Source organism: Aedes albopictus, chromosome 1, assembly GCF_035046485.1.
Source record: "Aedes albopictus strain Foshan chromosome 1, AalbF5, whole genome shotgun sequence".
Taxonomy (NCBI): Eukaryota; Metazoa; Arthropoda; class Insecta; order Diptera; family Culicidae; genus Aedes; species Aedes albopictus.
The window spans coordinates 242,314,374-242,341,003 of NC_085136.1; the positions used below are offsets into that span (position 1 = coordinate 242,314,374).

Here is a 26,630-nt window from a genome sequence, read left to right on the forward strand (position 1 = left end):
GTCGGCAAAATAACCGTCCATCGATGACCGAAGTACACAGCTTTTATACCGATATCTCTGCGTAAAAACAACTTCCAATGACCGTTCAAGCAGAAAACCCAATCAAATACATAACAAACACGTTAGATGTACAAGATGCAACTAGACCGATTCGACCAATTACAATTTACATTGAACATTTTGACCTTCTAAAACATGACATGTTACAGTTGTTTAATTCGTTCTTAAGTGGTCAGTTAACTCCAACGAGAGATTTCTCCGCCGGAATAGTCATCATGATTCCAAAAAAGGGAATGTTCCAACATTGCAAGAACACCAAGTCTATTGAACACGGACTACAGACTGTTTACTAAAATTCTTTCGGAACGGGTTGCGTTGGTTTTGGATTGATTATTGGGCCCAGGACAATGTGCAACCGTGGATGGCAGATCCTGTACAGACAACCTCAAGGACATCAGACGTCTAGTGAGACGATCGGGTCCAAACGTTTCAAAGGATTTCTACTTAGTGTAGATCTAGAAAGAGCTTTCGACAATGTGGATCAAGCTTTCTTGTGGAAAGTGCTACACAGTGTTGTATCATCGAGCTGGGGAGAACTAAGTCTCCTCCACCGGTGGAGGTCGAATCCATGGGCACAGACAAACAGACGTAACACCTTGAACGATTTTTATGGAAATCCATCGCCCAGTTCACACTACCATCACCTGGTGGAGAAGTTGAACGAAACACTGTGTTGTGCCATATCGTCAACAGAAGGCGCTAGTGTAGAATGTCAAACACATAGAAAAACGATGCGCGCGCCTCTGGTTGTGAAAGCCTCAACTATGAAAATTTAAAATGTTCGTTAAAAGCGTGGTCGATGGAAATTTCGCAAGTGTTACGTCTGTTTGTCTATGCCATGGGCCTCCGCACATCAGTCAGGTTGTTTGTCATCGTAAATTTTCAAAAAGTCGACCCACTCGCGATCTCCCCAGAATCCGGTCATCAGGAGCTGACTTTAACTGACCCGGAACCAATCGAGTACGTCAAGCTTACCCCTATTAGTCGAGGTAGGGTAAACAGGTATAATATGCCCCCCCTAAGCAGAAATGGCAATATATCTGAAACTGGCGCCTTATTCCATCTATTGTTCACTGCAAATCGTTGTTACTAAAGTTATTGAAGTGTTGCATGCGAACTTTGCATTTGGAGAGGTAGCTATGGAAGCTTTGAAACGTTTTTCGAAAACGTTCCAAAATTTGCCTTTTCAAAACAAACGGGGCAATACGCCCCATCAAAAGAAAAACGTCCAGCCCCGTGATAAACCTGTCCCAGGGTCTTTCAACAAGTGTTTAACTGCTCAAAAGTTGCAAAGTAACACAAGCGAACAGAACTAGCTTCGTTTACAATGAAGTCAGCTTACAAGAGGTAAAATATTACGCCAAAAGACTCGATTTCAGACATTTTGATATTTTCATTGCTTTTCTGTACCAATCCGCTAACGGACCAGCTTGATGGCAATTATTCTGCAATATTTGAGATTTCTAATCGATCAGGCATGCAAAAAGCGCTTGAATCGCTAGAAAATGAAGGGGGGCGTTTTGCCCCGGTGGGGTCAGATGTTGCATGGAATCAAGTTCATCCAGCATGAATGCTTCATTGGTGTACAACGCCAGCACTCTGGGTGACGTTTGCCGGGACAGTTAGTTGTAAATAGTTGTATGTACCTACTTCATAATAATGGTAAGTTTCCAGTTCCCAAGTAGAGCGCTCAAGTAAAATTCCCCCTTATTCCGTAAGTAATTTTGACATTTGTTTAACCGACAGCATTTTTACGAAACGATGCTGTAAGAAGGATGTAAATAATAGGGTACTGCATACGGCGGTTGCTAGATAAATTGTTCGTTGTTCGTGTGGCGTTTCGTGGCCTTGTTGTTTACGATTTGGACTTCGAGAACTTTCGTTCGTTTCCTCAGGAAGTGTGATTGAAATTAAAATTTAATTTTTGCGCGCGTATGGGGAAAATCCAGATTGTGAGAGACATTGCGCTGGGATTCTAAGGGAACTTTTAATGGTATTACACCGAGAACTATGGATGGATACTAATTATAAATTCTGCAATATTGGAGTTCGGACTACGGTGAGAGGAATTCTGCTGGGACTCTGACGGTTACCTTGTGGAGTTTTAGACGCAATACGAGGTAGGACAAAGTTTCACGGGGAATTTAATGAAGATCCACGAAAGATTCTTTGTGATGAATCTTTTGGCATTCCGTACGAAGGTTTTTCTTTGGGGTTTCGCAGAAAGTCCTCTTGAAATTCTTCCAGATGTTCCACCGAAAAATCCACCAGAACTTCGCAGGGGACTCTCATAAAATGTCTCTGAGATTTTCATTAGAAGTTCTACAAAAAATCCCTCCGTGATAGAAGGACGTCAGGATTTATTTATTTTGTTTTTTTGGGGATCTTCTAGGAGTTCCTTCAGGGTTTTCTTCAGAGGTGTTTTCTAAGATTCTACCAGGAGTTTTTTCGAACTATTCTACAATAATTTCATCCGGGATTTCTTTAGTATTTTTTATCCGGGGTTCACTCAGATATTTATTCGGTGATTCCCGCAGGAGTTCCTTCCGGGATCATTTCAAGAGTTCCCTCTAGGATTTCTACAGGAATTCATTCTTGGATTCGTCCTGGAGTTCTTTCAGTGATTCTTCCAGGAGTTCTTTCTAAGATACAACTTTTTGAGATTCCTCTAGGTTTTATCTGGACGTTTCTTATGTGAATCCTCAAAGAATTCCTTTTGTAATTCCTATAGCTTCTTCCGGGATTCCTCCAGGAACTCCTTCTAAATTTCCTCTAGGAGTAAATTTATGGGTTCCTCTCATAGTTTCTTCTGGTATTTCTCCAGGATTTTCTTCTAAGATTACACCAGGGGTGGCATCAGGGACCTCTCCAGAAATTTTACCCGGGATATCTTCCGGGAATTTTTCAAAAGTTCTTTCCGGAATTTCTTCAGAACTTCCAGACTCCTGGAAAATAAGTCAAGGTTTTTCCAGGAGTTCCTTCTAAGATTTGTCCAATAATTTATCCAGGATATCCTTCCGGGATTCCTCTAAGAACTTTTACTGGGATTCCTTGCAGATTACATATTCTGGAAGTTTCTTAAATTTTGCTCATGGAAATACTCCAGAAGCTTTTTTTATTCTTTATGGAAGTACTCCAAGACTTGCTCTTAAGTTCCTTATAAAATTCCTTCAACAGCTTCTCAAGGAATATCTCCAGCAGTTTTGTAGGGAATATCTACACGAGCGATTTTAGAGATTCTTTCAATAGTTTCATCCCAGATAAAAATCTGAAGACATTTCAAAAGGTTCTGGAGAAATCCTAAAAAAGTCGTGAAGGAATCCCTGAAAGAACTTCTAGAATAATTTCATATGAATCTTCTGGAGGAATCTCTAGAGAATTCCATGAAGGAATTTCTAGAGAATTCCATGAAGGAATCTCTGAAGGAATCCCGTATGGAGTTACAGGAGTAATCCTAGAGAGAACTCCTGGAAGTTCTGAACAAATCCTAAACAAATTGCTGGAAGAATCTCTGAGGGAACTCCCTTTGGTATCCCAGAAAGAACTCCTGGAGCAATCCTGAATTAATTTCTAGAGAGATATAGGAAGGAATTTCTGGAGGAATCCCAAGCAGAAATTTTGAGGGAATCTCAGAGCAATTCTCGTAGGGATCTCGGAACGAATTCCTGGAATTCAGAAAGATTTCGTAATAAAATGGTAAATGACTAATTTTTTACCAGGAATAGTGTATTACGTAAAGCTAATACCATACAAATTTCATCAAAATCGGTTGAATATTGGTGAAGATATCGTGGAAACAAGAATTTTGCCATTTCAGAAGTTTGAGCAAACGAATGTTTTAAAAAATATCACTTCTTTACTGTTATAGCTCTAGATCCAAAAATACTGAACCGATTTCAATCTGTTCTGCATGTAAAGTATACATGTAGAAATATTGTGTAAAAATTTCATTTAATTTGATCTAGTCGTAATAAAGTTATAGCCGTATATGTGGCACATGTGTTTGGCTAAGAACAGTTTTTATAATGGATTTACAGATTCAAATGTTAATAAAAATCGGAACAGTCATGACAGTTGTACAAACAAAATAGTACACACGGAATAAAATGATTAAAAAGTACCTAAAATATGCCTTAAAGCGATTTGAGTTTTGAATACTAGGAAAACGTATTGAACCGATTTTGAGATTTTTTTACCAGTTTATTGATACTCTGTTAAGAACTTCGAGTCAAATTTTCAGACGTCTTGACGAGTTACATCAAAATTATAGCCTACACAATTTTTAAAACGGGTGAAAAAAATTGTTAAAATCTTATTTTATGATATTAATAATATCTGCGCCAATACCAAACTGAATTTGTTGCGATTGTTATGGCATTAGCTACACATTATATATTATTCCTGTTCAAAAATAAATTTGATTTTGTGTACGCAATGAAAAGCTATACATTATTTTCTGTGTCCAAATTTCATCGAATACAGTCTTTACTTCCCTGGTTCTAGTGCACCATAGAACATTCAACAAACGAAATGAAATGATTATGATGCAACAGTTTTTAGAATCATTGTCTCCTCATCAGCTAAACTCAAATGCTATTTCCTTTTTTCAACTGTCGAACTATTTATAAACAATTCAGTTTTGGGGTGTCTTTATAAATTTTTAAACTACGTAACGGCAAATTATTCAACTAAGAAATTCAATCTTGTGTTCTGATGCAGCCATGCTGAGGGACGACGGAGTACACATTATTCGCCTTGACGGAGGCTCTCTGAGAGAATTGCGCTTGCGTGAAAACATTTTTTTTTAACATGGGAAAGGATAGGAGCTGCATTTTCAAATGCTTCTAATTCTTTATAAAATTTTTTTAAGCAAAACGTTCTTAATGTAATCGAATGAGATTTTGATACGCTATATTATAGACATAACATTGTGATTTAAAAACGTTTTGTCCAAAACCAGTTATAATGTAGCTAATTGAAAGTATATTGCAAAACATTAACACTTTTTTCAATCTGAAGTCCCTAAAATATTTTAGAAGCATTTGAAAATGCAGCTCCTATCCTATCCCATGTTAAAAAAAATGTTTTCATGCACAGCGCAAATCTCTCAGAGAGCCTCCGTCAAGGCGAATAGAGCGACACGGCTAAATACCAATGCACACTGTGAACGCGCAGGCGCGAAAGAAGAAACACAGAGAAAGAGAAATGTCCCTTTTACTCACGGAATAATACATCGACATATTATTCCGTACGGAAAATCAACAACATGACTGACAGCATCGCACGACAGTGCCATCTGTTGGCAAATAGCTTTCTGGCTGCGAATTACTTATCAACTGCGAACGCTTAAGTAATTTTGATTGCAAAAGTTTTACGTGAGCATTACTTGTCCTATCCTTTTACACAGTACTTATCAAGTGGAAACTAGCCATAAAGCTCAACACATAAGGATTTGATTACTATTACATATTTTTATCAACAAGGAACAGATACATATGCATAGAATACTAGTGTGCATTACATTCTTTTAGAAAGTGAAGTCTGGCCCAAAAGTTTTCGTACTCTCAACTGAACATAAATTTCAAATAACATAAAAATATATTTGAAAAATTCAATCCAAAACTCACTTGACTTCCTCTTCGCTCTTCGCTATCATCCAGTACACCTTGGACCGTTTCCGCCGGGACCCCAGCGCGATGAGCTGTGACACGCTGACACCGTCCGGGAGGGGTGGCCGCCGTGGGATCTGTCCGGTCCAGTGTGCTATCGCCAGCATCTCCGGTGCTTCCTTGACGAGGATTTTACCCGCTGGAGACGATCGGCCGGGTTCCTGCAGGGGAAATGGAAAGAAAAACACAAAATGTAAATGTCTGTTGCTACGTCCCTTTTCAAGTACGGTGTACCATTTAGGTTCAAGTAGCACTTTTCCCCGATGTCAGTTCGTGCCCCAAGCAGCAACATAGGATTCTGCCTATAATTTGGTAAAAATTATCCTCTTTCTTCCAAAGCGGGCGAAACTTGTTTGCTCACAAAACATCCGCTGTGTTCCATGGAATTCAATAAACTGTCATCCGTCGGGTCGCCACGCCACGCCGGATGGCCACTTGTTTACATTGGAAATGGAAACTGCCTCCAGGAAAGAGGATTTGCCATTGCGTGACGATGTCGATACTTTGAGCCCTCGAGATGTTGGATTGTTCGCCTGATCAGCTTAGGCCAACTTCAAACTTTTCCAATCAAATCGATTGGTGTTTGTTTGGTTGCTTGTTAGTTGAGCGCTAGGGGGGCTCGGTTCTTGAGAATCGAAACAGTCGATGATAGTCGTGCGAGCTCACTAGAAGCAGACAAATTGGTTGGCAGAACGGGAGAACGTACACCGTACACCATTTTTTTTTCAGTTTACCTGTAGTTAAAAGTAGGTAAAAAAGTGAATATTTTTAAATTTCTTATTTTCCCAGCAAAAAAACAGGGAAGCCTTCATAACAGCTTTGAGAAGGAACTCCAGGAGAATTAAAAGTGAAATTTTACACCAATAAACAATAATAATGATTCATAAAAAAAACAAATTGTGCCGAAAAAAAATAATCATCATAAAAAATAGATAAATGCTTCTCAAAAACCTGTACAATACAGATAAATCTATATGCTTAGATTTCAGATGCAAGATTATGGAAAGATGACCATCAATTACTATTATTTGTATGTGAACATCTTTTGTTAGCCAGTTTTGATTAAACAGAACTGGCACGATGGCCCTCCGGCGAGACAGGAGTGTTGGCGTAGGCCCAATAAGCCACCCGTAAAAATCCCCATTGCGAATAACATAGGAGAAAATACGACTCGATACAATCGGCAAAGACCCACGCGACGAAATAAGGACTACGATTGCAAACTTGGAACATGGAATGAAAGCTACTAGGTTTCGCAGGATATGACAGGATAATTTACGACGAGCTACATACCCACAATTTCGACATCGTGGCGTTGCAGGAACTTTGTTGGACTGGACAGAAAGTGTGGAAAAGCTGTGGTACATACCACCAATGAACTGGGAACAGGATTTATAGTGTTGGGCAAGCCAATCAACGCAAAGATGTGCATGTTGAGAGTTAAGGGCCGTTTCTTCAACTACAGCATCATCAACGTAGGAAGGGAGGAAATGTACTGACCGGTAATCGGGCGAAACAGCTTGCACGCCGTATCGAATGATAACGACCAGCGATGCGTAAACTTTGCAGCCTCCCGTGGTATGGTATCAGGTATCAGTAGGTCGGCTCTAGAGGCACGTTCTCCTCCATTCGGGAAATTTGTGCCATCGCCATGAACACGAGCCTATTCATCATTTACCTGACGGAGAAGGGAAGGAAAAAGGATAGGACATGGGAAAGGACAGGTAAGGGAATAGGATCGTCATACTCGCAAAAGGGTACCACAATGGGTTCACATAGCGTCCTAAAAAGGACACTGTAATAACGCATAAGCGTACCACAATGGGTTCAAACAGCGCCCTGAGAAGAGCACTGTGATAACGCATAAAGCGTAAAGAGAGCCTATAGCTCTTTGCCACAGCGGGTCAAGAACAACAGAATATCCTGAAGATTCAGGTTTCTGAAGTCAGTTTCACTTAATAAGTGTTTCCCGAGTACTCGGAAACGCAATTGCGCAAAAACTGGACAGTTACATATTAAATGATACGAAGTTCCATAATCGATTCACAGCTATCACATGCAAATGAATCAGCTTGATGAATATTCGCCATGTGATAACTGAGTCGGCAGTGGCCAGTCAATGCTTTGACCAGCATGCTGCAATTCTGCTTTGACAGATTTGTTAGATACTTTGCCACCCCTAGAGATGGCTCAGTGCAATACAATTTTGTTTGACGACATGACTCCAAACTATTCCAGTATTGTTTGTGCTGAGTGGCAGCCCAGTTGTCAATCTGAAGCTTCACCCAACACTTGGATACCGGAATAGCTGGCTCAGGGCCAATGAAGTCATGTGATGCTCCAGTGCGGGCTAACTCATCAGCCAATTCATTTCCAGCGATGGAAGAATGGCCAGGTAGCCATACAAGGTGCACAGCGTTTGCTGAATTCAGTTCTTCGATTTGAGTTCGACAAGCGATAACTATCTTCGACCTGGAGTTGGCCGAAGCAAGTTTAATAGCAGCCTGGCTATCTGAACAGAAGTATATTACTTTGCCCATTACGTGTTGCTGAAGTGCTGATTGCACTCCGCACATAAGAGCAAAGATTTCGGCCTGAAAAACGGTGCAGTGTCTACCAAGTGAATAAGACTGATGCAGCCTTAGCTCACGAGAAAAAATACCAGCACCTGCTCGACCTTCGAGAAGGGAGCCATCAGTGTAACATACGATGCCATCTGAAATACTTCTCTCCAGATAACCAGATGTCCACTCTTCCCGGGAAGGGAATTTCGTGGAAAATGTCCTATATGGAAAATTACAAGCAATTGTAAGATCACTTGGAGCAAGGACAACTTTGTCCCAATTCACCAAAAGTGGAAACAACGAGGTGTGTGTTGAACTGCGGTTCACAGGAGTTTCCTCTAGTAAACCGAGTACCCATAGGCGGTAAGTGCAACAAAGTGCTTCTTGTTTGAGATGAATGTGTAGTGGGGCAACGTCAAAGAGAACTTCGAGCGCTGCCGTGGGAGTTGAAGAGAACGCTCCAGACATCGCCATTAAGCACATCCATTGGAGATGGCCTAACTTTGATTGGACCGTTCTCACTTCACCCTTTTGCCAACCACACAAGACATCCATAGGCCAATATTGGCCGAACAACAGTTGTGTAGATCCATTTGATATACTTGGGTTTTAGACCCCAAGTTGTACCAAAGGTTCGCCGGCATTGCCCGAAGGCCATACAAGCTTTCTTGATTCTGAACTCAACATGAGGTGTCCAGGAAAGCTTGGAATCAAGAATGACTCCAACGTACTTTACCTGTTCAGTCACATTGATTTCAGAATCAAAGAGACGTAAGGTTCGAACACCATTACGGTTTCGCTTTTCCGTGAAAAGAACAATAGATGTTTTACTCGGATTTACCGAAAGGCCATATTGGCAACACCAACCCTCAACTACCTGAAGAGCGTTTTGCATCAGGTCGAAAAGGGTGCTGATGCACATACCGACTAACAATGTTAGGTAGTCGTCGGCAAAACCATAAGTAGGAAAACCGCTATTATTGAGTTGCCTCAATAGCGTATCTGCTATGAGATTCCATAAAAGTGGTGATAAGACTCCCCCTTGGGGGCATCCACAAACACTCAATTTCCTAATCACCGCTTGACGCAATGTCGAGAAGAGATGTCGGTTTTTGAGCATTTGGTGAATCCAATTGGAAATCATTGGAGATATACCATGACCCCGCGCGGCTTCCAATATGGCATCGAAAGGCACGTTGTCAAAGGCACCCTCGATATCTAAGAAAACACCCAAGCAGGATTGCTTTTGAGCGAATGCCTTCTCGATATCGTAAACAACTTTGTGTAAAAGAGTCACAGTGGACTTTCCAGATTGGTAAGCATGTTAGTTTACATGAAGAGGCACATTGGCCAGATGAACATCACGGATGTGATGATCGACTATGCGTTCTAAGCATTTCAGAGAAAAGAGATCAAACTGATAGGTCTGAAGCTCTTTGCTTCTTCATACGACGCGCGACCCACTTTCGGAATAAACTTCACAGTAATATCCCGCCAGGATTTGGGAATATACCCTGTAGCAAAACTGCAAATAAGTAGTTGTTTCATAACATGTTTGAAATGATCAAATCCCCTCTGAAGCAAAATAGGATAAATCCCATCTGCCCCAGGAGAATTGAAAGGAGCAAAGCTATTAAGTGCCCATTCAATCGATTCTAAAGTTATGATACTCCGAGCCGAAGCTAAAGAATCATAACTACAAGAAAAGACATCAGGTTCATCCGAAGATGTATTATCCACACATCCGGGGAAGTGTGTACTGAATAAACATTCCAAAACTTCCTCATCAGAGGAAGTGAAATCACCATTTGGCAAACGAAGTTCGTTCACTTGAAAATCCTTAGATTTTGCAAGGATTTTGTTCAATCGACTGGCTTCATTCAGACTGGAAACATTTGTACAAAGGTTTTTCCAGCCGGATCGTTCAGCAGACCGAAGAGCTTTCTGGTAGGCCTTGCGAGCCGACCTGAAAGCCTCCGATCCAGCCGAACGTCGTCTGTTCCAACTATTTCTACATTGTTTCCTGAGCTTCGCCATATCGGAGTTCCACCAAGGGGTTCCTCTTGTGGTCTTCACAGACCGCAGAGGGCAGGCTTCTTCAAAAGCTTCCATGATGAAGGCCGTTGTAGTATCAACGGCATCATCTAAATCACTTGGAGTTTTAATTGATGGTGGGTATCCATGAAATTTGGCTGCAACCAAATCGGTAAAGAGATCCCAGTTGGTTGACCGGGGATTCCTGAAACGCAAAGTTTGCGAAGTAACATTCACATGTTCAAACAAGATGTAGCGATGGTCAGATAAAGATTCTTCATCTGACACATGCCAATTGGTCAGCTCATGACTAATTCTGCTAGAGCAAAGCGTTATGTCTAACACTTCCTCTCTACCAGATACCATGAAGGTTGGGCGGTTGCCTATGTTAAGTAATCCAAGATCTGTACTACTTAAGTATTCCATCAAACTGGAGCCTCTCAAATTGATGTCTGAGCTGCCCCAGTTTATATGGTGAGCATTAGCATCACTACCTACAATTAGCGGAAGGCCTTTTGAAGTGCAGTATGCAATGACTTGCTTGAAAGCATCCGTAGGAGATGGTTCATCATGCGGTAAATAAACCGAACAATAAACGTATTTCCTGTTGAGGTTTCCAACAGATACATCAATTGTGATAGCACATACATCTCTGGTGGTTAGTTCAGAGATGAGTGTAGCAACGATTGCGTTGTTGGCAAGCACACATGCTCGAGGCAAAACACGCGAGTTTGCCATTTCATGTTTACTGAAAGTGGCAAACACCGGGTTCACAAGGTTTCCTAAATAGAAATTCCCCTTACGAAAGTAAGGTTCTTGGACTAACGCCACTTGGGATGTACCATTTTGCATAAGTCTACAAAGATTGATCGTTGCTGTTCTTTTGTGCTGAAGATTGCTCTGAGCTATCCTAACCGTAGCCACTACCCAAACTAGGAAAGATTAAACTCTTAATAATCACAGCACAAAAAAGAACAGCAACAATAAAGCCAAATTGGTATCGATTTGAGTGCGCCAAAGGCGAGGGTGCACAGAATACACTGTGTAAAATGCATAATGCGAAACCATATAGGTGAAAATTTAAACTAATTAATAACATCTTCATAATCCCGCCCTTATTCAGCCTCAAGTATGAGATTGAAGAAGGGCAGCTGATTGTCTCGGAGAAACACAAGGTCCACCGCGCTATTGCTCCGGTTAGCACAGTAAGGGCAAATACTGTGGAGGGTGTCCTGGTACTCCACAGGCTCCGTTTGCGATTAGGTTTTTATAAGACCCCCACAACCATTCATTCCTAGGCACGGTAAGCGTAAAGCCGCATAACACCATGAATTAGGGGTCACCTGATTAGTGGATTCCTACCACTGGAACAGGCGGTCCGTAGTGCTATTCTTAGCCAGTTAAACTAACCGCTACCGACACTACACAGCTATCTAGGCTGATCGGGAAAAGAAGTTAATATTGGTGATCAACTTCATACGGGCCCTAAAAGCCTGACAAGGAAATGTACAGACCGGTAATCGGGCGAAACAGCCTGCACGCCGTATCGAATGATAACGCCCAGCGATGCGTAAACTTTGCAGCCTCCCGTGGTATGGTAGTCCGAAGCACCTTCTTCCCCCGCAAAGATATCCACAAAGCCACCTGGAGATCACCCGACCATCAAACAGAAAACCAAATCGACCACGTTCTAATCGACGGTAAATACTTCTCGGATATAAACAGTGAGAATATAGATTCGGATCACTACTTAGTAGCTGTATGCATGTGCTCAAAACTATCGACAGTTATCACCACGCGTCGAAGTCGAACGCCGCGGCTCAACATCGAGCAGCTGCGTAACGTAGAAGTGGCTCAAGACTACGCGCAGCAGTTAGCAGTGGTCCTACCAACGGAAGAGCAGCTTGGCGCAGCTACACTTGAAGATGGCTGGAGGGACATCCGATCCGCCATAGGTAGTACCTCGGCTACTAGGCACTAGGCTTCGCGACTCCGAATCACAGAAACTACTGGTACGACGGCGAATGTGAACAGTTGAAAAAGCGAGAAGAATGCAGCATGGGTGAGAATGGTGCAACACCGTACGAGAGCGAATGAGGCATGTTACAGACAGGCGCGGAACAGACAGAACTCAGTCTTCCGGATGAAGGAGCGTCAGCAGGAAGAACGAGATTGTGAAGCGATGGAAGAGCTGTACCGCGCTAAGGACACACGAAAGTTCTACGAGAAGCTGAACCGCTCGCGCAGAGGCTTTGTGCCACAAGCCGACATGTGCCGTAATAATCACGGGAATATTCTCACGAGCGAGCGGCAGCATTACGATGAGCACCTCAATGGTGACGTTGTAAGTACCAAAGGACGAAAGACTTCCGGCCCCTGACCTCCAAGAGATTGAGGAGGAGGTTGGCCGGTTGAAAAACAACAAAGCCGCTGGAGCAGATCAACTACCAAGCGAGCTTCTAAAATAGGTGGAGAAGCACTGGTGAGAGCACTATACTGGGTCATTACCAAGATTTGAGAGGAGGAAGTATTACCAGAGGAATTGATGGAAGCTATCGTGTGTGCCATCTACAAAAAGGGCGACAAGTTGGATTGCGGGAACTATCACGCGATCACACTACTGAGCGCTGCCTACAAGGTACTCTCTCAAATTATATGCCGCCGTCTATCCCCGATTGCAAGAGAGTTCGTGGGGCAATATCAGGCTGGATTCATGGGTGAACGCGCTACAACGGACCAGATGTTCGCCATCCGCCAGGTGTTGCAGAAATGCCGCGAATACAACGTGCCCACACATCACTTGTTCATCGATTTCAAATCGGCGTATGATACAATTGATCGAGAACAGCTATGGCAAATTATGCACGAATACGGATTCCCGGATAAACTGATACGATTGATCAAGGCGCGATGATGGATTGAGTGATGTGCGTAGTTCGAGTATCAGGGACATTCTCGAGCCCCTTCGAATCTCGCAGAGGGTTACGGCAAGGTGATGGTCTTTCGTGCTTGCTGTTCAACATTGCTTTAGAGGGTGTAATTAGGAGAGCGGGGTTAACACGAAGTACGTTCAGCTGTTTTGTTTCACTGATGATATTGATATTATTGCTCGTAAATTTGTGACGATGGCGGAAACGTACATCCGACTAAAGAGTGAAGCCAGGCGAATCGGATTAGTCATTAATGTGTCGAAGACAAAGTACATGATCGCAAAGGGCTCCAGGGAGGAATCACCGCGCCCGCCACCCCGAGTTTATATCCGGAACGCCTTGATCGATCCAAACCAATAGAAACATTGCGGTAAAATCCCGGTTCGATTCGAGATAAAATCCATATAATTGGCTAATGGGAAGTGCCTTAAAAGTGAGTGAACTTTTTTGGCGCACAGACATACATACATACACACGTACATACACACATACAGACCTCACTTCAATTCGTCGAACTGCGTTGATTGGTATATGTGACTCGACCGGCTCGGAGGGTCGAGTCACATATACCAATCAACGCAGTTTCCTATCGAAAATCCGTTTTTTGAGTGAACATATCGCCTATCAGTACACTTTGGTGTACGAGAAAGGCAAAACAATGCACATGCGAAAACAGAGTTGAGGAAGAGCCATTTCTTTTCCGCTAGACGAAAACTGATTTCTGCCCAACTTTTTCCCAGCGACTTTGTGGAAATGTAATCCCCATGGGACCTCCGCTTAGAACTAACAAAACATAGATTCTGTAAACCTGTGATTTTTATCACTATATAACGCTGCCGAAAGTAACTCAAAAAGCATGTGTTACATGTTCTGGTTTCAACTCAGTCTCACAGGTCTTTAAGTCCGTTTCGGTCAGCTATTCGTACCGTAACCTAGTTGGGAAGGTAACGATGGGACAACGCATAAATTCACCAATTTATGGGATGTGTACTAGTCGAACCGTATACCGAAGGAAATTTGCCCATAAGAAGGAAGGGGATTTTATAACAACTTCTTCTTCTTGGCGTAACGTTACAATTGGGAAAAAAACCTGCATCTCAGCTTAGTGTTGTATGAAAATTTTCACAGCTTTCTCTGCCAATGTACGGTCAATTGCATGTGTAAACTTTCCTTATGAAAAGTTCCTGGGCTGACCGGGAATCGAAAACGTCACCCTCAGCATGGTCAATGGTCATGTTGGATACTCAAAAAATGTCGCGTCTACGCTATACGTTCGTTGAGCTACAATTATTCTTTTAAGACTGATCTAGCTTACACCAATTCACAGTACTCTTACATAGCTACTTCCAACTTTTTTTTCCGTTCAACAACTTTTCATTCGAGACAGCAAAGTAAAAAGTTTCCTTTCCACGCCGTGTCGTTTGCTGTTGGTTGCTGGACAGCTAAAGTTTATTTTTCCCCATCTCGGATGGCAGTAAATTTTCCTAATTAATGTGCTTGTATTTTTGTTAAAAAAAAGCTAGACACGCGATACGGACCGGCGGAGAGCTGACAAACTTGGGCAAGAGTGTTGGATTCGATTAATGCTTGGTTTTTGGTGTGGTCGACAAAGGGAATGGGAGGAACTTTTTGCGTAATTCGTAACGTCTGCAGAAGCATCAATTTATACTAGCTAAGTAGCCATTTGTTTAATGATTATTGAATTAATAAAACTCTAGGGCAGATAACGGATTTAATTAATGAATTCTGGCTTAATTATTTGAAATATGTGATGGCTTTCGATAACAAAAGCTTCTTCTTAAGCCACAAACTCGTCCATAAAAGTAATCATCTTCCGTTTACAACATCACCACCCTTGAACAACTCGCCATCATTAAATAGCAAAATTATTCCAAAAGCCACATAGTCACCAAAAATCAACTTCACGGTCGTAAAACCTCTCCCTCTTCTGCGAAAAAGCTGGCTTACCAAATCCCCACAGCCGAAAATTAAACGGCTTCAAAATTATGACCCCACCCGACCAAGTAGAAAGGACAAACAATCTCGCAACATTTTTGCAGTATTACGCCGACCAATCAAGCTAACAATTTAAATAAAATTTCAGGAGATCTTCAGTTGAACGGGCTTGGTAGTCTACTGGCTACCGCTTCTGATTCATATGCAGATGATCCTGGGTTCAATCCCTGGCCCGTTCATTTCCTTCTACTTTGTACCTTTCAATCCACTTTCTTTATACTCTTCTCTGTACATATACGAATCATGACTATTCATATGTTCATAGCCATCGCTAGAACCAGAAACGGTTGCAAAGCCCTTTCATTTCCTTCCAACTTTCGCAGCACAGTGTTAATCTATCAGATAACGCGAGCTATGCAATCAAGCGAACTGTGCCGCTTTAGCTTCATAGTAATAATCGCACTAATCTATCACCTTACGCCTGGCATCCACGCACCAATGTGTGAATCCTCTGCCAACCATATCCCACCTACACTCCGACATCCCCATGAGTTTGTGCAGACGCAGAGGTATATTCGGTCTGATGTGGATACAAACGAGTGCAGTCATCACTTCCTTCCCATTCCCCACATTGACCTGCACCCTGACGTGGTAGGCGCCATTGTCGCCTAAAAATAGAAGATCACCAACGCTCACACACTGAAGATGCCTGCTAGCCCCCGTCAGATAATCTCGTTGGTTCCTTGTGTGAGTGTAGCTGGTCTGGCGATACTGGAGTAGCATCTACTGGCGGTCAATCATGCTCAAGTTCAAGCTCAAGCTTAATTCCAGGAAATCTTCAGTTGAACATTGCCGACGATCTATCTGTTGGAATTTGTGTAAGAAATGTGACGTGAAGTTGGCAATTATGAGACATCCTTCCAATCGGTCACCACCCCTTGTTCGGCTGATTCGCCAGGGGATCATAAGACGATGACGATGACGATGATGACCACATTCGCGCTGACGACGCCCCAAACGCGTATCCGGATCCTCCCCGAGCCACGAATTCCCACCGTCGCAGTCGTCGTCGCGCCATCTCCTTCATGAAGCGAGAAAAATGCCGCGGGTAAGTGAATTTTTACGATTGACTGCTGTTATCACGTCTTTGTCGTCAAACCAGCCAGCTAGATAGTCAGCTATATCCAGCCAGCCAGCCACCACATTGCAGTATAGTAGACGGTATACTCTTTAAGGCTTCCAGCGCGCCGCCTGGACTGGTTTTGATTACTCCTTTGACCCCGTTCCGGTTGCTTCGGAATTATGGGTACCTATTGCTACATCAATCTAAAAAAGGCGCGCGTGTATGTCCTGTTGGTGACATGATGGGCATTAAATTTATTAATGGGATTACGTTTCTCTAAATTTGATGCGGAGGGGAATCTGTTGCTGACGAGAGAGAATAGAACCTTTGATAAAGGATGTGACTAAGCGGATTTTGCTATGATTTTTGAACATCACAAATCTCTAGATCAGAAATTACGAAATAGTTTTAAATTCAAGATTTATTAAAGGGGGTTCTTAATTTGATCTGTCCCGGACATGGCGGGTATTAAATTTATCAAATATTTTCTCGAACGTTTAATTTTATCTTAATTTCGACAAATTCCTTTCAACTGATCCCACTAAGCCGAGCTAAAACTTTAACATAAATAAACTGCAATAAAATTTGAAATCGTTCCAATTTCATCCTTCACTGCATCCAAAAAACAGCACCAGCTTTGCAAAGTTTCAACAACTTTAATCTGCGCGGCGACGCGTCCTCTCGCAAAACCCTCTCGGATCCAGCCCAACTTCCAAACGCCAGAGGCCAACTTGTCACCGGGAAAGCCGGCACAAAACAACACGTCATCGGCCGTCAGCCGACAAGGCTTCTACCCGTTCGGTTCTCTAAGCTTTGTCTCTGTGCCTGTACTGTATACACAGAGGAAATCATGTGTAGGTATGGGAATATCAGACATCGCGGAAACTGTGGATGCTGGAGCTGGCAACGGCGAAGCGCAGTGTCATTCCTTGACTGACTGCGACAGGGATCCACGCCCCATGTGTTCCATGTTGCTCAAAAAGGGGAAAAATGTTTCCATGCAATAAAAATAGGACTATGGAACTCAAAAGGAACAAGTGTATTTTTCAAGTTGCGTAGGAATAAAGTGCCATGAAAAGTTCTGGAATGTCTTGAGGCATATCTGAAACCTCCAGAGGCTTCTTCTGAAACGCCTCTGAAACCTCCTGAAACGCCATGACACATTCGGAAATACCCTGAAACACACGTAATGCATTGATATACATTTGAAACACTCTGTAACATCTCTAAAATGACTCGAATCTTTCTGTAGAGCCCTGAAACTTCTTGTGAAGCCTTAACCTTCTTCGGGCATTAAAAAAAAGTTACAAATAATGCATTAGGGTCATTATGACCCAGAAATTCAAACTCATACAAAATGATGATTTTTTCACCAAATCAAATGACCAATGTTTCATTTGATAGATAATTTCGTCAAGAGTGTGTTGATTTGTTGAAATAGTGGTCACCGGGAATCTGCTACACAGGGCACCATGTCGAACATGCGAGATAGCACTACATTTTACCAGTAGCTGTGGAATAGCTCGTGTTCTGGACCACTTAAAAGGATACTGTCGTCGGCAAAGTTGCTCAGAAGACTAAAAGCTTTCGTATTGGAAACAATTTAGCTCGAGAATCATTCACTGCGTGGCGCTAGTGTTCCTAGGAGCTTCCAGTTCAGTCTAAATGTCGTATATCTCGCGTTCTGAACATCTTAGAAGGATACTGTCTTTGGCAAAGTTACTCAGCAGACTAAGAGCTTTCACATAGAAAACAATTTAGTTCGAGAATCGCTCACTGCACGGCGCTAGTGCTCTAAGGAGCTCCCAGTTCAGTCTTAACGTCGTATATCTCGCATTCTGGACCATAAATACCACGTTGTTGCACATAGAAAACAAACTGGATTCACTCACTGCGTGGCGCTAGTGTTCTGATTCTGAACCACTTAAAAGGTTACAGTCTTTTACAAAGTTGCTCAGAAAACTAAGATTTTTCACATAGGAAACAATTTAGTTCAAGCTACTCACTACGTGGCGCTAGTGTTCTGTGAGGCATCCAGTTTGGTCTAAACGTCGTATATCTCGCGATCTGAACCACTTAGAAGGATAAGTTTTTGGCAAAGATGCTCATAAGACTGAAAACTTTCTCATTGAAATAATTTTAGTTCGAGATTCTCTCACTACGTTGAATTTTTTGGCCTAAACTTAGTATACTTCACGCTCTGAAACGCTTTGTACGATGCTGTCTTCGGCAGAACTGCTCAGAAAAATAATAGGATTCAGGAGATTCAATTTAGTTCGAGAATCACTCACTAAGTGATACTATTGTCCTTGGGGTCTACCAGTTTAGCCTAAACTAAATTTCGCATTCTGGACCACTCAGAGGAAACCTCACTCCAAAAATGTTGCTCGGCAGAATAATAGTTTTATAGTAGAAAGAAATTTTGTTCAGCATATATTCACTACTGGACCCTAAGGCTGTAATGAGTTCTGACTCAGGGCGTCGCATATTTCGATCTGGATCGCTAAGGATGACAACTGGTGTTGCAAAGAAGGATCTCCAGTTTGATCAAAGGGTAATATATCATGCGTTCTGAACCACTTCGAAGGACACTCTCTTTGACAAAATTGCTTAGAAGACTAAGAGCTTTTATCTGAAAAATAATTCAGTTTGAAATTTGCCCACTATGTGGCGCTAGTGATCTTAGCAGTTTCCAGTTTAGTCTAAGCGTCATTTATCCCGCATTTTGGACCCTTCGAAAGAATACCGTTTCAGCAACGTTGCTGAGACGACTTTCTTCAAGAAAACAATTAATTTCGAGATTCAATAACTATATTGGTTTAGTTCTGTAATGAGATACGAGTTTGGTCTAAACGTCCTACATCTCTCGTTCTGGACATTTCAAGGAATACAGGTTTCAGTAGATTTCATCAAAATAAAAAAATAAAACCTTTTAAATTTGGCGCCTTGACGGTATTCCGGCAAAATTTTTGAGAACTTTTTGATTTTTGATGAACTTTTTTGAAAACACCTTTCTTTTTGGAAATTCTTTAGGTAATTCCTATGAGATTTTCTCCGGCCATACCATTGTATATGTTTTTCAAATAGTCACCCATTAAACATTTTCGCTGTACAAAAGTGCAATAAACCTCTATTGAACAAACTTTCGCTTTAGAAACTGTTATTCAGCTAGTTGTGTTTCTTGGGAAGAAGTATCTAATTGAATTTCAACAAACGGATTTCTGTAAGGATTTTCTAAAGGAGTTTCCAATACTGAAAGAATACTGAAGAAATTCTTAAAAATTCAATTTTGTTAAAAGCTGTCGAAAGAATTACAAAAGTAATTGTCAGCTAAATTCAAAAAAAGGTGTTTCAGATGAAACTTCCAAAGAAATTCACAAAGGAAATACCGTAAGAGTTGCCTGATAAATTTTCACACCGTCTTCAGTCAGAGACCACAGACTAAATCATGAATATACAAGGGATGGCCAAAATGTTTGGGATAGGTAACTTTTTTTCCCTCACAAAAAAAGTTCAACTAGCTGTAACTTTTCATAGAGTGTATCAAAAAATCTGATATTTAGACTGTTTGTCAACCTATTATATGTCCATCATTCGTACACATTTGGGCTCGATTGATTAATCTTTCGCAAAGTTAGAACCGTTTTCGTAAATCACATTTTTTTTAGAACTGCCATGTCTCGGAAACCAGTGACTTGAATTGAATGACATTTTTAACGTTTATCAACAATATACTGACACTTGATACGACGTTATAAAATGTAATATTTTCTGACGACAAATTAAGTTATACCGGGTTGAAATTTTTACCCATATAGAGGAAAATAAGTCAAATTTACAATACAACGAAAACATTACTAAATGTGTTCTTCCATTAACCCGAATAAGCTCTTATACACTCCCGATCGAAAGTTTGGGGACACCACCTCAAAAACATGTCATTTTTTAGGCCCATATATCCGCCAATTTTCGTCCGATTTCAAAACTCTAGGCTTCATTCAAAAGATAATAAGTCAAAGAAACTTTGAACATGATTTAAAAGAAACTTTTTCCAAAAAAATGTATGTAAACTTAACCCAAAGTTACCAAATTTTCTAAAAAATGAATATAAACTTACGGCAGTGTCGCTGGAAATTGGGTCGACCAAATTTTGAGATGTGAGCAGCAATAAGAAGTGTATCGGAAATTAACTATATATGTTCAAAACACCCTACAAAATAATTTATTCGAGTTATAAATAATTTTATTTTTGGAGGTACTATAAAAATCCTCAGAAAAAGGAATGGCACTTTTGCTTTTCAAAAAATAATTATTTTACATGGACATCAATCTCAAAATTTAAACGCATGATCTTGAAATTTTGGACACCTCTTAAAAACTTGAAATTGCAGAAAAAATGGAAATTTTTTTGATTTTTTTTAAATATTTTAGCGCAAATATATTCTTTCCCAGAAAAAAATATTTTCAAAAAAAATTCGACTCCATTTTAGCGCAATTCTTAAAAATGAAAAAAGGTTATTTTTGAAGGACCCCATTTTTTGATGCTCATTCAAAGCACGATTACGCAAATAAAAAATACATCAAATTGATAATTCATTTTTTTTTAATTGGAAATGTTTTTAAACTTAACGACGAGGTAGCTTTAGTAGAGAACGGAATTGTATAACCTTTGAAGATATTTCAAACAGACTGTCAAAGTTCGACAAAAAAATAGTGTTTTTTAGGATAGGCCATTTTTTAAATGTTGAGGGGTTTTCGATCATAAACATTGTTTTTTTAGTTGGTGTTCGGTGATATGTTATGTGTACATAACTGCTAACAATAATTAATATTTTTTGGATTTTTCGCCGCACGGTGTCAAAATTTCGATTATTATCGAACATTCATGTACCTCGGATTTTTCTTCGAAAATGATTAGTATTTGGGCTATTTATTCATAATCGGAAAACTTGAAAATATTTCATCGGCGAAAATTTTTCCATACATATTGTATGGGACGTTTTTTGATCTAAAATAGTAATTATTGATTTTTAGTATGGGAAATAGCCAAAAACTCACCTAACTCAAATTTTCCCCGATAGAATATTTTCAAATTTTGCATTTTTACATTATAGCCTAAATTCTAACATTCTATGAAGAAAAATCCGAGGTACATGAAAGTTTTATAATAATCGAAATTTTGACACCGTGCGCCGTACAAGTTTTATTCGCTACAGGTTATTGAAACGCTGAAAAATCTTTAAAAAACAACAATTTGTCCAAAACTTTAATTTGGGAGATCTATTCATTCTACAATATTTTCAATAATGCTAAACATTTTTCAAATTTTTTCAGGCTGTTCTAAACTTGACTATATTGTGAAGATTTGTTAGAAGAACCGAAATGATAAGACCAAACATGCTTCGAGATAGAGCATCCTGAATGTTTATAGTTAATTTCCGATACACTCCTTATAACCTATTTTCTATTGGCTTTCAATTCCTTTTTACCGAACTCGGCTTTAAAATCTAGTAAAAAAAAGTTATTGAGTAACTTATCCCTTGATGTCATCGACTAAAAGTTTGTGGTCACTATCATTAAACATGGATAACTGATTTATTGATATCTTGGTCATCTTTCTTCCAATTTTACTGCTTCTTGGCTTATTTGAAACATAATGAATGGTACTTACTGCATAGACATTGAACCACACATATTTGTTGAAATTTGCATACTAAAACTTAACGTAAAATTGTCTCATTTTTTAAAATGTGTTAAAGTGTGTTAACTTTACTTAACATGTTTATACATAAAAATCGTTAAATACGTTAAATTAAAGACATCTAACGTAAATTTTGTTAATTATCTTTGAAATGAGCCAAAAATATTTAAAATTGAACTATAGATGACGAAGATATCACCAATTCAGCTTGACATGTTTTACGACAGTGACCCCAAACTTTTGGCTGATACAGTCGGGTCTCCTATAAGACGCTGCCACCCACTTTACGCCCACTGTAATTTCTCAGCTGTCTTGCATCCGATCCAGTTGATTTTTTTTTTCCTGCAGTAAGACAATATTATTGGCTAGTCACATACCGAAAATGAACTGATTTGTCTGAAAGACAACGTGGAAATTACGATAGGCGTATAGTGGGTGGCAGCGTCTTATAGGAGACCCGATTGTACATCATATTGAGGGGTGACCCCAAGCTTTTGGTCGATGACATCAAGAGTTAATTTACTTAAAAACTTTTTTCCTAGATTTTTTAGCAAAGTTCGGTAAAAAGCAGTTGAAAGTTAATAGAAAATAGGTTATATTACCGCTCTCATCTTCAAATTTGATCGACCCAATTTCCAGCAACACTGCCGAAAGTTTATATTCATTTTTTAAAAAAATTGGCAACTTTGAGTAAAGTTTACATACAAATATTTTTGTAAAACTTTCACCTTAATCATGTTCAAAGTTATTTTGACTTATTATCTTTCGAATGAGACCTAGGATTTTGAAATCGGACGAAAATTGGTGGATATACATATGGGCCTAAAAATATGGCATGTTTTTGAAGGGGTGACCCCAAACATTTGATCGGGAGTGAGATATCTTGAGAACAGAAATTGAATATCTTTGGATATCAAAACTAGATTTATTGTCATTGATGTAAAATAATACAATTTTTCGTAAAAAAATCCAAAAAGTATCAATCTATGATAACTTTTTCCAATGTTCAAAAAGTACCATTGTTTTAATAACTGTTTAATAGTTGTCTAAAAAATGGTTCATTGGAACGGTTCTAGCTACGCGAAAGATTAACCAATCAAGCACAAATTTGTACCAATGATGAATGTATTTATAACAGTTTGATAAACAATGAAATTTGGGAATTTTTGATGCACTATATCAAAAGTTACAACATCTCGAACGAACAATAGAGCCATCGAACAAAATTCCAAAGGAGTTGCCAAAATAGTTTACACAAAAATTGCACCAGAAAACCAAAAAAAAAACACTTATATGAAGTTTTGGATCAGTTCCAACAAAAATTGAAATTCGAAATGTTTTCACAGGATAACTTTTAGGAAATTTGCCAACTCGATTTGCAAAGGAAATGCTAAAATAAATACCCAATCTAGTACAGTACAGCTGAGCGACAAGTGAGACGGGGTTGGAAACGCCCAGCAAAGCTGAAAAAAAAAATTATGCACAGCCAAAAAAAAAAGAAGAAACTCTGGCGGAATCCGAGGTGGAACAGTTGTCCGCTGCGGGGGCATTGGCGTAGCTAGGGGGGGTTCCAGGGGTGCCTAGTGCTCAGTGCTCGAGCACTTGACACTGAAGAAGTCTGTAAGTCACAGACGAAATAGGCCTATCTGTCCGAAGATAAGCACAGTAGTAGAATTAAAAGGAATTTGCTCGTCCTTTCTAGTTTTTCTTTAAAAGAGTTATTCATTTTTTATTTTCTTTTGCAAAAGTAAAGTACTAGTGAAGTGTTTTTAAATTAAACTAGAGTCTGAAGATTTAAACATGTTTATGAAGATGATTCTTTTTAATTCTCGATTTCGTGAATTTCAGTTTTTGATTTTTCTAATTTTTACTTTTGAACATCCCCACAGTTTTATATTTTTCCTGGAAGCCTATTTGGGGTACGGATTTTTTGAGATGAAAAAATTTTGAGATTTTATGATTATTTTTATTTTAAATTTTTTTCATAGAAAATTTTATTTTCCGTGTAATTTTAAGGAAAATAATTTTAGAGTGTATTCGATTCCCTTAAACTATTAAACCAGGGCAGAATGATTTGGGAAAATTTTAAAATATGATAATTGTAGCGATTCAATACAAAATAAGCAATGACTTCTAAAAGGTGACTAAACCATCAATTTTTCAATGATTTTTAAAAAATGTAAATATGCTTTAAAATACACCAAAAACCATTTTGAGATATACAAAGCAGTCCTAAATATCAGCCAAAAATATGAAACTTTTGATTCTCCACGAAGCAAAAATTACAAAAATGCTCAAACTATACCCCGTCTAAAGGCGGGATTGGGTATTAGAGGGTTAAATTCCTCCAGAAACACCTCTAAGAGACGAACCAGCCAAGGGCTGAAAGTCTCTCTAATAAAGACAAATCAATCAATCAGAAACACCTCTATATATTTATACAGGCTTCATTTTCTTCAGTATGTAAACGTCCCTAAGGATTCTCCAGGCAGTCCCGATGGGGTTATATATACTAGAAATTTCTGCAGAGGATGATCCAGCAATTTGTCCTAGGATTTCTTCGGCAATTCTTACTATAATACTTCTCGAAATTCTTCTAGGGATTCCTCTAAAAATTTCTGTTATCCTTCAGAAATTCCTGGTGCGATTATTCAAGACAATTTTCCTGGGATCCTTTTAGAAGTTTCTCCGGTGTTCTTACAGGAATTTCTTCAGAGATTCTTCCAGAAATTTCTCTTGGGATTCCTCCAGGAGCTTCTTTTGGCCTTCCTCCGGGAGTTATGGCTAGTATTCCTCAAGCAAATCCTGCTGCGTTCCTTCTAGCGATTTCTCTTATAAAACTCCTCCAACAATTCTCACTGTGGTTCCTTCAGGAATTCTATTAGGAATTCCACTAGAGATTTCTTCAAGCATTCTTTTTTTTTTACATCCATCCGGGAAATGTTCGGTGAATCTTCCAGATATTTCGTTAAGGATTTATCCAGGACTGCTTCCAGAGATTCTTCCAGAAATTCCACAGGGAATTTCTTCAAGAACTTCAATTTACCACCCTCCATGAATTCCAGCTGGAATTCCTCAAGCAATTCTTATTGGGACTACTTCAGAAATACTTCTAGGGATTTCTCCTGGCATACTTACGTGTTGCAATACTTTTGGGAAATCTTCCTGAGATTCCTCCAGAAATTCCTCCTTCGATTCCATCAGGGATTCCTATAGTATACCTCTACCGATTCTTTCAAGGAGAACTGTATTCCTCCAGGCATTTCCTTCTAATGTGTCAGGCGGTCTGATGACTGGCCACTGCCCGAGTAAATATCATCTAAGTAAGATTGGAAAAACCCAATCGTCCGAGTGTCGTTTCTGTCAAACGGAAAACGAAACTGCTGAACATTTACTCTGCAACTGTAGAGTACTATCCAATTAGAGATTGGCGGTATTTGGTAAAGGGTTTCTAGAGCCCTTGGAAATTTGGCGAAGTAATCCCAACAGGGCAATAAACTTCATAAAAAGAGTTGTGCTGGGATCAGGTGTTACATCAACCATTGTCCATCACAGCTCAATTGTGACAGGATATTTGACTAGCATATGATATGGGTCATACCACAATATTCCTAAATATTGGACGCTGTGGTTTAAAAGGCTCTACAGATGGGGAAACCAAAAAAAAATGTATTAGGAATGCCTCCTGGGTCTTCTCTAGAAATTCTTACTGTGATACCTGCAGCAATCCCACTTGGGATTTCTCTTGTCATTCTTGCTGGGATTCTTACAGGCAGTTTTCTTCTAGGGAATTTTCTAAAGACTCATCCAGAAACTCCTCCAAAGTTTTTATTCGTGGATTACTCTAGAAATTAATTATGGTGTTTTATGAAATTCCTCTTGGCCTTTTTCAAAGAATTCCAGCTGAAGGAATCCCAATAGCAATCTCGAATTTCTATAGAAATCTAAGGAGGTATTACTAGAGAAATCTCTAGTGAAATTCTATAGGAATTTATGGGAAAAACTTGTAATTAATTAGAAGGCACAGAGTGTTGCTATTTGACAAATTGAGCGATGAATTTGTGAAAAAATCGCTTTCTGGTAGGATTCGAACCCACGACTCCGTATTCGCTAGACCGCAGTATGGCCATTTCATTGAGGGTTCTTTTGGCTTGGTGTTTTATTTTAAAAATTTCAGCAGTGGTTTCATTGGAATTTAATCAGCATTTTTTTTTGAATTTTTTATGCTTTCAATGACTATTTCTCTGAAATTGTTTCAAAAATTTCTTTTTTCGTTCTTTTGCAATTTTCTCAGTGATCACTTTTGTATTTTTTTATGATTTAATTGTATTTATATTGTATATACAGTTTGCTGGCCCAGAACCATTCTGTGGTATATCAAAATGTACGATTAAAATAGACCTGAAACGCTGGGCTGAGCAGAGGGTTTATATCCAATTGGATGGATGTCAAAAATTGCAATCAGTCAAAACGATGTATAACACTAAATGCGTATAAAACCAAAAAGCTCTTAGAGCTCAACAAGAAAACTCTATGTAGATACACTGGCCGAGCAGCTATCACTTGAAAATATTGGCCAGATTCAGAGTGATA

General features: G+C 39.8%; 1 protein-coding gene across 1 annotated transcript in view; it reads right to left on the minus strand.

Annotated features, from left to right (window-relative positions):
• Nucleotides 1-26,630, minus strand: part of LOC109412274 (uncharacterized) — a 489,623-nt gene that overhangs the window by 195,352 nt on the left and 267,641 nt on the right. Inside the window, exon 5 of the mRNA XM_062846519.1 lies at nt 5,688-5,890. Within this exon, the coding sequence (XP_062702503.1) occupies nt 5,688-5,890 (203 nt within the window). The remainder of the gene's footprint in view (nt 1-5,687; nt 5,891-26,630) is intronic.